This window comes from Semicossyphus pulcher, unplaced genomic scaffold, assembly GCF_022749685.1.
Source record: "Semicossyphus pulcher isolate SPU_LCO1_2020_fin unplaced genomic scaffold, fSemPul1.0.p SCAF_3, whole genome shotgun sequence".
NCBI lineage: Eukaryota > Metazoa > Chordata > Actinopteri > Labriformes > Labridae > Semicossyphus > Semicossyphus pulcher.
This window is the reverse complement of record NW_027211704.1, coordinates 22,723,860-22,737,573: the sequence shown is the minus strand read 5'-3', so window position 1 is coordinate 22,737,573 and position 13,714 is coordinate 22,723,860. Positions and strand designations below refer to the sequence as shown.

The following is a 13,714-nucleotide window of genomic DNA, read 5'->3' as shown; positions in this document are numbered from 1 at the left end:
CGGAGAAGGGGATGCGTGCTCGGATGTTTTACCTTTTCTCTCTTCTTTTTCTCCTTTTATACGGCAAATCTTTTCCCTTTAGTGTTCTCTGTGACGATGGTCCACTGTACTCATCTCACCCTGATACACTGAGGCACTCTGTTGGATCAACGCTCCCTGGAGACATTGTTATTCAGAGAGGATGTATATGTGTGATGACAGCGATGGACTCACCTTGAAAGTCAAAGTCAACCTCCCGCCAAGACTAACTGCACACATACACGCTGTTCCCTGTGCCTCTGCAGCAGCACGCCACACACACACTGTACGCCTCCTATTAAGGATGCTAATATATGACAGCACCTTCGACTGTGATTATAAGCATTAACACTATTTGGCTGATTCTTCTAATTCATCAAAAGGAGTCTTAAATCACTGCTAATACAGCTCTGTGCCAGGTTTGAAAGTGAGAATTAGTTCACTCACATTGATTATTCTCAACCGCTTTGCTGAATTACAGCCAAATATGAAAACGGCAGTTTGGTAAAAATCTTCCTCGTATTTGTTCAATCTCTTTTAGTGCTGTTTCAATTGAAGTGGAGCACTCAGACAATTTTCAAGCAAAAAAAAAATCAGGGGGAAAAAAAGAGAAACTCTCAGGCAGGAATGTAGGTCAGTAGTCTTACCTGGCCCGGAGCAAAAGGAGGCAATCACAGCCAGGATACAGATGTAACTTAGGTACGGCATCCATGACACACTGTCCTGCGATAAGACAGGGAGAGACCTCGTATTGTAATTTCCATAATAATTATATTAGTGGGATATCTATAAGTAACAACTCGCCTGCTGGAATATCAGTGCAAACTCTGTATATTATAACAGATTACAGTTCAGCAGCCTGTAGCACCAAATATATCCATTATTATGTAACATTTCTATTTTTAGTCTTTTGGGATGGAAACTAATAAATGAGGCCCAGAATGAGGTTCAATATTCCCAGAGTCATAATGTGAGAGGAGGCGATAGATAATAACCTCGTTCCATACAGCAGGAATCCCAGAGGCAATTTGTCCACAGTATAATTGGACCGCAGGACAATATGCACTGTGACAGCGTTTCACTTACAGTATGTACAGAACGAGGTCGGTGAGGAGGAGGACAGAGTGGCTCACCTGGAAATTGAGGAACACCGTGAGGAGGCTGAAGAACACGGCCATGGCGGAGAAGCCGAAGATGAGGAGGGGCTTCCTTCCGATCCGCTCGATAACTAAGCCCTGGGGAGAGTATAAGTGGCTCGTCAAGTAGTTTCTGTACAGACTACAGATCTATTTATAAACCTCTTATTATTTAGTGGCATGGCTCGAGGAATATAAGGTCAGTCAAGCACTTTGGTGACTGAAATATTTCAACAACTATAGGACAAACTGACTTTTGTGATGACTTTACTGTTGCACCACTATTAGGTCGACATTTTTAGTTTAAAGTGAAATCACTATTGAATGGATAGAGTGGAGATTTGGCAGTGATATATGCTGCACATGGGATGTCTTTTTAACTGGTGATTTCTAACTTTATCATATAGTGCTATGATGATTTCCTAACTCCTTTGGTTTATACCTACAAAGCTAATGGAATATTAATTGAGGCAGGAGCTATACTATACAAAACCAATGTTACAAAGTCTTTACAAAACATAGAATCCCAACAATAAAATACACAACACTGTAGGAATAAAACAGGAAGACGCACAGAGTAAAAGAAGAACAACTTTAAACAATGGTTGACTAAAGGAGACAAGAAATAAATAAAGCACCATGGATAAAACATTCAAATTAAAAGAAGCCTTTCAATAAAAATAGGTCTTCAGAAGTGATTTAAAAGAAGATACTGATGTAGCAGGTTGGAGTTTATCAGGCACATCCTTCTACAGTCAAGGCGCCCAAGCAGCAAACACTCGCTCCCTTTTAGTTTTTGGCTGACCGCCCGGGTCAGCCCTACACACGGGTCTGTATGTGACTGACTGAGTAACTGACTGACTGAGTGACGGTACTTTCAGAGCCCTAGAGAGAGAGAGTTGCGACAACGCAATGGCGGATCATGGAGCATATTGGACCTCCACTTACGCCACTCTCTGTCTATACGGCTCTGGATACTTTGTTCAGGGAGTAGGCAGGGCTTCTCCTCCGCTGCTCCTCCGCTATCCTCACCTACGTCCGCAGCGTGCACCTGCTTTCAAACCCATTGTCATCGGCCTCATAAGGACAGTCCTTGTAACATTGTCCACAAAAGCGCACACTGACCTGATGCAGTCAGCCACATACTAGGTTTTCACCTGGTCTTGTTAAGTGTGAGGTGGGTTCCTGCCTGAGGATCTCAGACTGCGCACTGGTTGGTAAGGGGAAAGCAGGTGAGGTATATATTCTAAGACCAGGCCATGAAGTGCTTTAAAAGTAGTAAGTAAATCGTTGAAATCATACATCGTCAGTGTGAACTTGTTTGCATGACGGCAGTGGCGTTTACCTTAAAGCAACACAACCTAAAGTAGTGGGCTGCTAGCATGACTATAGACTCACTCTTTGGCTGTGTTCAGACCAACTTTAAGCCTCATATCTCTCTCATACTTCTCTCTCATATCAATGTGACCGAGCGGCTAACTCAGAAGGCTTTCGGGAAAAACGTGAACCAGGCTCATTCGCCTAAATGATTTCATCAGGCATTGTGCTGTGTTGGCTATTCAATTTCAGTATACCACATTCTTTTGGATTACTGTTATACTGTTATACTGTTATATTTGACTTCCTACTATCCTGACCAAAGTTTAATAGCGTTAGCTTCAGCTAAACGAGGCTAGTCAGATGTCTACCTGCAGAAGGAAGGATTACAACATGGCAAGATGGTAACATTGACAATCATACAGTCTGCGGAGCGCTCTAACTCCAGTGCAGACTATCTTTTCAAGTCCACACCAGAGCATGCGAGTGATCACAACAACGACTGTACAATTACGCAGAACTTGAAACCATGGCAACTTATGTAGTTCCGGTGACATGGTGACTTTAACATAATGGTTAAGGATTTATACTGTAATAAATTCACATGACTGACAAACTAAATAACATGGGGTGTATAAACAATAATACCACTACAATAGTTTCATCCTATCTACAAAAGGAAGTCACACACACCAACACAGCTCTATCTTTAGCCTGGACGCCCACGTAGTCTCATAAAAACACATGAACATATGTGATCAGTATGTTACCATCTGTTTGAGAGTGTGCGCATTGTCTCGACTTTCAAAGTCACGCTTTGTTTCTTACAAGGCACATGCTGGAACATGACAATCAAGGACACAAAAACCAAAAGCAATTTAAAATAAACGTCAGAAGGACGCATCATACAATATTTATTTTTACCATACTCTTCAAACCAAAAAAATCAATAAAGTGACGCACAGATAGATATGTAATCATACACAATACTGCAAGTGGCTCATCAATAATTCCACAGGCACTTCTCTCTCTCTCCACCCAGGTGTCATGGATGCAGTGTGGGGCCACCTTCAAGCCCAGACTGAGCCCGAAGCAAAGCGCCCACCACAGCTGCAGCCCCTTTTTTTCATCACAGTCTCGGAGCATAAAAGTATTCATGCTGCGGCCCTCAACTCGCTTAACCAGTGGGATTTCAAGAGGTTGTGGATAAAAAAAGGTCACTGGTGTTTGTACAGTATGCATCCTTGCACCGAGGGGGGGGGGGGGCGCTTCTGAGTAGAAGGTTAGAAAAGATAACATGTTTTTCAATGTGTGAGTGTGTGTGTGTGGTGTAGGGGAGACGCTGGGCTGCCTCACCACAAGATAACCAGTCAGGGTAGACTTCTCCATTGGTTCAGAGTTAAAAGAGGCTTTTATTTTGTTATTTGAAACAGTTTAGCAGCAGGTTATACCGCAGAATGGATCTGCGTTATGCCTCCGTAAGCGTTGGAATTCACTCTGTATAAGGGGCTATGTGTGCCTTTTGTGTGTTTCACGGCAAATCCCTGGGGGTCCATCGAAGCATAGGACGTTTCTCTCCTCGACACCACCCACGCTGCAGCCACACACACATACCAACCACCAGCTATGCTGCAGCTCATTAAGATCTCTGAAGGTGTAAGGGGCTGCATATTTATGAGCTTGTGTGTGTTTGTTTGTGTGTGCATGAGCCTAAGGAGTAGGGACAGGAGTGAAGTGTCCGTCCACTTTAAGACATACACATACACACACACACACACACACACAAACACACACACACACAAGCTCATTACCAGTACAAGATGAGACCTCGGGGAAAGAAAAAACGTGGATTATTGTGTGAGTGCTTGATTCTTTCATTTAGATATTCACTCATCCGTGTTCATGAAGGGTGTTGAGGACCTTTGGGTGACACAAAACACTGCCTGCTTGGTATTAATGTGAGATTTACACACATGGTTTTATGTAATATTTTAAAATATACTGCTTAAATTGTAAGTATTTGCAGTATTGTCTGATGTCTTATCAGGTCTTATTGTGTAAAAAACATCATGAACTAGTGATAAAAATGGAATGATAGCTCTGGCACACAGCCCTGTCTCACACTCCTGGCAGCCTCTGCAGAGGTCAGCCTGGTCACTGCAGCCCTCAGGTTGGCAGCACTGAAAAGTCTGGACATTATTCATCACATCAAGGAGAAGATGAGCCATTAAAGACAACTGGACACAGCTTACGGCGTCACTGGTCCTTCACATGCGCCACAATCTCAGCACCAACCCTTGTAAAAAAGAAAACATCTATCTATCTATCTATCTATCTATCTGTCCATCTCTCATCCATCCATCCATTTATCTCTCTATCCATCGTCCATCCTCCCATCTATCTATTTATCCATCTCTCTATCCATTCATCAACCATGAATCTCTCTATCCATTCATCAACCATCATTTATTCATCTCTCCATCCGTCATCCGTCTGTCATCCATCAATCCATCTATTCATCCCTCTCATCCATCAATCCACCTCTACATACGTCATCCATCCATCTATTAATCTGTCCATCATCCACCCATCTCTCCATCCGTCATCCATCAGTCATCCATCCATCCATCTCTCCATCCGTCCATCCATCAGTCATCCATCCATCCATCTCTCCATCCGTCATCCATCAGTCATCCATCCATCCATCCATTCTTCATCCATCCATCCATCCATCTCTCCATCCGTCATCCATCAGTCATCCATCCTTCATCCATCCATCCATCTCTCCATCCATCCATCAATCCATCCATCTCTCCAACCGTCATCCATCAGTCATCCATCCATCCATCCATTCTTCATCCATCCATCCATCTCTCCATCCGTCATCCATCAGTCATCCATCCATTCTTCTCTCCATCCGTCATCCATCCTTCATCCATCCATCTCTCCATCCGTCATCCATCAGTCATCCATCCATCCATCTCTCCATCCGTCATCCATCAGTCATCCATCCATCCATCTCTCCATCCGTCATCCATCAGTCATCCATCCATCCATCTCTCCATCCTTCATCCATCAGTCATCCATCCATCCATCCATTCTTCATCCATCCATCCATCTCTCCATCTGTCATCCATCAGTCATCCATCCTTCATCCATCCATCCATCTCTCCATCCGTCATCCATCAGTCATCCATCCATTCTTCTCTTCATCCGTCATCCATCAGTCATCCATCCTTCATCCATCCATCTCTCCATCCGTTATCCATCAGTCATCCATCCATTCTTCTCTCCATCCGTCATCCATCCTTCATCCATCCATCTCTCCATCCGTCATCCATCAGTCATCCATCCATTCTTCTCTCCATCCATCAGCCATCAGTCATCCATCCTTCATCCATCCATCCATCTCTCCATCAGTCATCCATCCTTCATCCATCCATCAGTCATCCATCCATCCATCTCTCCATCCGTCATCCATCAGTCATCCATCCATCCATCTCTCCATCCGTCATCCATCAGTCATCCATCCATCCATCCATTCTTCATCCATCCATCCATCTCTCCATCTGTCATCCATCAGTCATCCATCCTTCATCCATCCATCCATCCGTCATCCATCAGTCATCCATCCATCCATCTCTCCATCCGTCATCCATCAGTCATCCATCCATCCATCCATTCTTCATCCATCCATCCATCTCTCCATCTGTCATCCATCAGTCATCCATCCTTCATCCATCCATCCATCCGTCATCCATCAGTCATCCATCCATCCATCTCTCCATCCGTCATCCATCAGTCATCCATCCATCCATACATTCTTCATCCATCCATCCATCTCTCCATCTGTCATCCATCAGTCATCCATCCTTCATCCATCCATCCATCTCTCCATCCGTCATCCATCAGTCATCCATCCATTCTTCTCTCCATCTGTCATCCATCAGTCATCCATCCTTCATCCATCCATCTCTCCATCCGTCATCCATCAGTCATCCATCCATTCTTCTCTCCATCCGTCATCCATCAGTCATCCATCCTTCATCCATCCATCCATCTCCCTATCGGTCATCCATCAGTCATCCATCTATCCATCCATCTCTTCATCTGTCATCAAGCAGTCATCCATCCATCCATCCATCCATCCATCTATCCATCATCCATCCATCTCTTCATCTGTCATCAAGCAGTCATCCATCCATCCATCCATCCATCCATCTATCCATCCATCAATCCATCTTCCATTCATCTCTCCATCCGTCATCCATCATCCATCCATCCATCTATTCATGCATTATTGTCTGACTCTTGTATTAACTGGAAAAGATCAAACTAAACGTAATGGATAATGGATTGTATATGTGTGTGTGTGTGTGTGTGTGTGTGCGTGTGTGTGTGTGTGTGTGTGTGTGTGTGCGTGCATGTGTGTAGTACTAACATTCTAAATGCCTGGCTGCTAAAAGGCCATTTTTGTTTTCCTTGATCATTACTTTGTGTTTAGACCAGTGGGCTTAAGAGTATGAGGACGCGGTTTGATGCCAGTGGTTTAATGTAGGTTGGCATACACCACACAGGGTTTGTTAGCCGGCCTGACAAGTGTGCCACAGTGAGAGGGCGATGGCTCAGTAGGACGCTTGTAAAGGGGTCAGGAAGTAGAGAGCATTTTGCATTTAGTAATCATACATTGTGTTTCATTGTATTCATGTCTTTTACAAAGATGTTATAATAGCTGTGTTATGAAAGTATATACAATAAGAGCAAATAAAGAGTCTGTAAAATGTACGACTTGAAGCCTAATAAAAGGCAGAACAAACAAGTCCTGTGTTGATGCTTATTGCTACATTAAGGTTTAATGAGATGCAAAACTCAAAGGCTGCATGGATTCATACAAAGCAAATATGAACAGATGCGAAGGGACATGAAAGGATAAAACATCACTGCAGGCGGCATGAATCGTGACGAAGATGCTTGACTTATTAACACCAAGAAAAGATTCATGGTTCTCCCGAGTTGAATGACGTCACTCCATTAATGCACAGAGATGGGAGCACAAAGAAGAGGGCCTTGAGGAAAAATAAGATAAACAACTGGATTTGTTTGCCCGACTGTCAGACAGAAACACAGGGACCCTCCAATCACACTCAAGAGCCATTGTATTGTAAGCAAAGCTCTACCAACGACCAAAAATAACAGTGGTCGAATGGTCACAAATACACCTCTGTAATCGGTCTGTGTGCATCTTTAGCGGTCTCAAATAAGGATGTGGATTATTCCAGAGCATCGACCTTACTGTGACAAACTCCACAGCTCTTGTTCTGGGCCTGTCATGGTGGATTAGAAGCTGCATTTTTACAGAGATCCAAATTAGGGATGGGTCATAATTTCCAAACATTTTAATATTCATTAATTCATAAAAAATCTAAAAGTTCATGCGACTGTTCACTCATTTATGTGGTAGTACCGGCAGAGGTTGGCTGTAGAGCATCTGAATGCTGTTTGATAACTGCCATTAAAGAAATAATCTCGAAGATTTTCATCTAAATAAATGTGTGTCTGCCAGAGAGGGTAGGCGGAGCTAAGCGGCTGCTTTTCCGGTTTCTGCAAGTGTTGCGAGTAAACAGTAATCTACTATGGCTGAACAAAGAAAAGATTGATGACTACAGATACAACTTAAAAAATATGTGAAAAAAACAAAGAAAAAGAAACAAATTCGAAGCTCAGATGAAGGTAAACAGTCTAAAAAGGAAAGCGAGGAAAATCAAGAGTTACAACCGCTACAACCGGAGCCAACCATTATCGCCATTAGGTGCCGCCAAATAAAAAGAAACTGAAAACTTCAACATTATATCTTTAAATAACAACAGAAGAAGAAAGCATTAGTGCCAGGTGTGGCGCTGTGAGATTCGAAACCGGAGAAAAATGCAGCCGTCAAAGAGTTCTGTGTGGAACTAAAGAAAAATGAGGTCAAGTGCAAGCTGTGCCAGGTAAAACTAACGTATCATAAATCTACAACAACTATGCACAGTCATTTGAGAGTGAAATAAAACCCACAAAGTTATGAAAAAGTTAATCTACTCCCTTCGTCCATGTCTGCGTGTGTTTGTGTCTTCAACTGATGGTCTAATAGTTCCCAGTGAATATCGAATAGTATTTTTGCTTGAAATGCCCATCCCTAATCCAAATAAGTGAACAAGGTAATCTGTTACACCGTTCATGATGGTCAGGTGATGCAAACCACTGTTAGTACTTGGATTTAGGGTTAGACAAAGTCTGCCAAATGGACATATAAAGATGTCCACAATTAAAAGTTGCAATGGATGGAAGGAGAAATCATATCATTTTTTCCCTTGCTGCATCATTATACACAGAACAATGCAGAAGCAACAACATGGCAGGCTGTAAACTTTACGAGCTCAGTCTCAAAATGACCACAAACATTGTGATGGCACTAATGAAGTGGGAGAGGGCAGCACGACTCCAGTCTGTCAGCTTAACCTAGTTAGAGCAAGACAAAGGCATCATCAATAGAACAAACCCTACTGGGATCCAGCTCGTTATGTTTGGTCACTTTTCCTTGCTGTTTGAGAGTGTGCCATATGTGAAAGGTCAATGAAAAACATTTTAAAGAGACGGGGTAACGCTGAAAAAGTGTCTAGTCTGGGTTAGAGTGTGTCAGTTTTAGATTGCTGGGCCACCTGCGCAGTCAGAAATCAGCTTCAAGCCTCCACATTGAGCACATCTTTCCATCCTCTATAATCTTTACACCCACTTATTTGGCCCAGCGTCGCTGGAGCCGATCACAGCATGCATTGTTAGAGAGAGATAGGAACAGGGTGAGGGTTTGTGCCAGGGCTGGCACACATACTATAGTGACACACTTTTACAGTTGGCATTACGAACAGCTTTTTTTCCCTCACAAACCTCTGCGGGAAAAGTGGGAGGTTTCCTCCCAACAATACAAGAGACTGACTGAAACTGGTTTGAGGACAACTGCTGCCTGTATGACAGTTCAGTGATGCTACACTGCATGCAATTTTGGCCAATCAGAAAGAGTAAAGGGCTAAAGCTTAAGATTACAGCCCACAAAGTTCTGTGTACCTACTCGAGACTTACAGTGTAATCTCTTGATGTGTGTACCTTTGCAACACATACTGATACATACCAATATAGGTAGAACAAGATGTGTATCTATAGAATAAGAGAGTAACTATTTGAGACATTACAGAGAACTTACACTGTGGTTACTTTTTGACTACCGTGTAGGCTTCTTATTATAGATATTTCAGAGTATGTGCAACGATGCACATATTCGCTGTTGTTTGGGTCCAGTTTAGCGCAGTGGTTAAATTATGCGCCCCATGGACAGTAGGGGTGGGACAAAATATTGCAAAGTATCAATGTTGTGTAATGCAGTTGTGTCGCTGGCGCCAAATATCAATATTTTATGACATTACATTGTCTAATAATCTAAGTACTAAGCTGATTGGCTAGCCTTGTTAGCTTGCTTGCTGGTATGTTTAAAGTGGTAATTTAGAAGATCTCAGTGTTGTTCCCTTTGCAGCACCTATGGCGATAAACGGTAATTGCGGGAGCACACTTCCCAGATATCCAGACAGTGTCACATGTGTGACGTCCACAGTTGGCTCCGGTTGTAACTCTTGATTTTCCTCGCTGACGGACGCTTTCCTTTTTAGACTGTTTGCCTTAATTTGAGCGTCAAATTAGTTCGTTTTTCTTTGGATTTTCGTTTTTTTTTTAAGTTGTGTCTGTAGTCATCCATCTTTTCTTTGTTTGTTCAGCCATAGTAGATTACTGTTTACTCACAACACTTGCAGAGACTGGAAAAGCAGCGGCTTAGCTCCGCCTACCCTCTCTGGCAGACCAACCACTGCGGGCTGATGGAAAACGCGTCATTAACTGGGCGCCGCTTGTGATTTTTTCCGCGTAAGTTGCCACAGACACCCAGTCCGTAATAATACTATATACTGCATTTTATAGTCACATTTATTCAAATGAAAATCTCAGAGATTATTACTTTAATAACTTAACTTCAAAGAAACTGGTGCACCTGTTCTAGTATGTAACAGAGACAGCTTGGTGTCAGCCTCGGGCTAAAATATTGCTGTCTTTAAGTTTTGGCACTGGCATTTACTACACATGATAAGCATTAGGCTAATTATGACGGAAAACAAATCATTTGTTTAACCTCAATCTTATTCTGCATAAAGTAAAGGTAAGTGGATCACAGCTCCACACAATTCCTTACTTCGACAACAACATAAAACATCACATTACACTATCACTTCTCCACAACAATCGATAAAAGCTGCCCCCTTCTTCTGTCTTTTCTGTAATCGAAGAGCAAATCTTAATTTCTCTGTGGAGCAGAGCCAGGAACGATAGCGCCTTCTGGGAGCACCCGGAGCCTGAAACTCCCAAAACTCATTAACACCAAACTGCAGCATGCAAAAAGACATGTTATCTCTCCTTACAGGTTTCAGCAGTCACGGTCAATGGGCAGATTGAGCAGGTGACCTGCCCCTGCACACATTGAGCTCTACTGTGAGTGTTCCTCCTCTACATGATCAGGAATATTAAAAATCACATGCACGATATGTCCGAGATGATCATCCGTGTGTTGGCAGCTCTGTGTGGTGTGACGGCATTACTAATGGAATTAAAACTACAGCTTAATTTGAATGAATGCACCCTGTGGTGTCTTCGATTTGTCGTGTCAGGGAGCATATATCGTCTTTGTAATGTTTGCCACCTAAATGAAATAAGTCACATTTTAGAGCCGAGTGTAGACTTTGATTTGAATATCATAAATATTTGAAGCTCCCGAAACCACAAATCAAATTAATCTCTCTTGTTGGATGTCAAAGTGTCCCTGATCGCGAAACATGAGGCTCATACAAATGGTGTCTGCTCAGAGTTATCAAATATTAAAACAGATGAAACTGTGGAAGTTTCCCTCAAAAAGAAAGATGTCAAATAATCTGATTAATTCTGTCTTGTGTGTTTGCTTTTTCCTGACAGTGGCTGAGATACTGTTACAATGCCTTCAAATGACGTTCTTTTGAGCTACAGAGCAGCTATTATACTACACCAAAGTTATTTAAGATATATAGCATTTTAAGCCACGGTTTGTGACGTTATTTTGGATCTTGTTTGTCTCTTTGAAAACTGCCTGTGTCTCATTATCAACATTATAATGAAAGTGGTGTTGAACAAATGTAGTCAGGGGTGAGCTGGCTGTGGCTGATAGCGCTGGAGAGAAATCTGATGTCTGAAAGGAGCGCGCCGGCGATTGAAGTCAGTCACCTGGCATCTTAGTCCCTCAGTGGGGTCTTTTCAATGCAGAACATCAGAGATCAGCTTTAATGCGCTCAGGGCCTTCACAGAAATAGACAGCAGCCTAAACACGGTAATTAAATAAAGAGGTATGATGTTAAGTCATCATTCATATCCCTCTCGATCTCTTCCCACTCCTCTGATCAGCTGATCCTGGGCGTTTTGTCTTCAAAGTATTAAACTAACCAGATTTTGCCACAGCCTTGATCAGCCAATCATCCTGCTGCTGCCAAACTTTAAGCCTGTCCTCCTCTCTGCTGCTGTCAGTTTGTCATTTCAGCGCGGATCATCGCGACCCTCCTCCACACAGTCACCTCCAATCCATTTCTTCAGAGTCTAGACTCCATGTGGGGGTATCCCATCCTGCTCTCGGCCCCCTCTTTAATGCATGAAGACGTCACGATGGAGTCTGATCGCCAAGGACAAAATGTCAGATGACAATGTAATGTTACTGTTTTTGTTATGCGGAACCCACTGGGCATCCTCAAGTTTTATATTTGTTATTTTGTATATTATTTTGCTCAGACGTAATCTGATTTATATTCATGTGCAAAAGCACCAGTAATATTTTAGTAGGTTTATCTGTTGTTTAAATGAGTAAGGCTCACACAGGCACTCCTGGGCAGTTTAGGGGTCTTTAGGATGCACGGGTGCACACGCGTCAGTACGCGGAGAAGTCCAGCAGTATGCAGCCACGCTCAGCTGATGTGCTTGTGTTTCTGTTTTTCCATGTGAGCAAAAGTGATGAAACAATGTGTAAACATAGCGACACAGATGTATAATGAGTGTGTGAAAGGAACAGATGACTGTTATTGCACAAACTGTAAGTCAGATATTGATTCTCTTTGAAGTGCCGCACCTGCCGTGTTTGCTAGAGAAGTCAGTTAGGTAACCACGTGTATCCTGCTTCAATAGTGACTGTGCAGTCAGAAGGCCGAGATGTACGGCTGTATGCACGCACGCTAAGAGTAGAGTAAAGTTTATTTTAAAGCCAATGCACGCCTGGAAGTCCCTTTTTGTGTCCAAGTGTGCAGACCTGTATCACCTGTTTCCAGTAAACCAGCTCTGATAAAGCCTCTGCACACTACACACCAGCACCAAATAGCTGACAGAAAAAGTTGAAGACTAGACGATGGAATTAACGGAGCATTTAGCTGTTACATAATCAGATATTTAGGAGGTGGTGGAGACCAAAGCAAAGCACAAACAAGCGTGTTGAACTCTAATACTTGTCAGGTAACCTAAACACAACTCTACACGGATGCTATCTGCTCTAGTGCATGAGTAAATTAGCAATATGAACTATATAAAGACAATGTTTTAACAGTTTGTTGGCCTGCCCCCACCGAGCCAAAAATATGTATTCATGCAGTAATAAAATGCCCATTCAGACTAAATAGATTAAAATTGTATCTATAGTCTTCAAAGTGCAAGAAAGGTTACTGAAAAAACCTCAAAAAGGAAACAGCCAGGGCAGGTTAGGTCAGTCGAATAACAGACCTCATGCAGTGTTACTTGGATCAATAGCATTCTGCTGTCAGTGTGTCAGCAACAGCTAACAGCATGTACATTGTATACAACAAACTATTGACTCCTATTCTCGCAAACAACTGTCAAAGCTGCAATTATTGGTGGTCTCACAGCAGACCATCCCTCAGGAACGCAAGTCATTCACAGCTGCATGTTACGAACAGAAGATGTGACGGTGGTAGAAGAGTACATAAAGCATCTCAACATCAGAGCAGGGGACTTAATCTCTTGGGTACATGATATTGCTCTGTGACAGGGTGTACAGTAACTGTCAGAAAAGCAGATTTGTTTGTTGTTTTTATCCTTTTTATCATTGATTTCTTTGTTGTTTTTATATTGTATTAGTGTCTTTCGAT

At 42.6% G+C, this 13,714-nt stretch overlaps 1 protein-coding gene across 1 annotated transcript in view; it reads right to left on the bottom strand.

Annotated features, from left to right (window-relative positions):
* slc2a9l2 (solute carrier family 2 member 9, like 2) overlaps nucleotides 1-13,714 on the bottom strand; it is a 113,140-nt gene that overhangs the window by 53,868 nt on the left and 45,558 nt on the right. The window contains exons 9-10 of the mRNA XM_069678237.1: nucleotides 1,152-1,253; nucleotides 666-741 (exon numbers count right to left, since the gene is read on the bottom strand). Coding sequence (XP_069534338.1) covers nucleotides 666-741; nucleotides 1,152-1,253 — 178 coding nt within the window. The remainder of the gene's footprint in view (nucleotides 1-665; nucleotides 742-1,151; nucleotides 1,254-13,714) is intronic.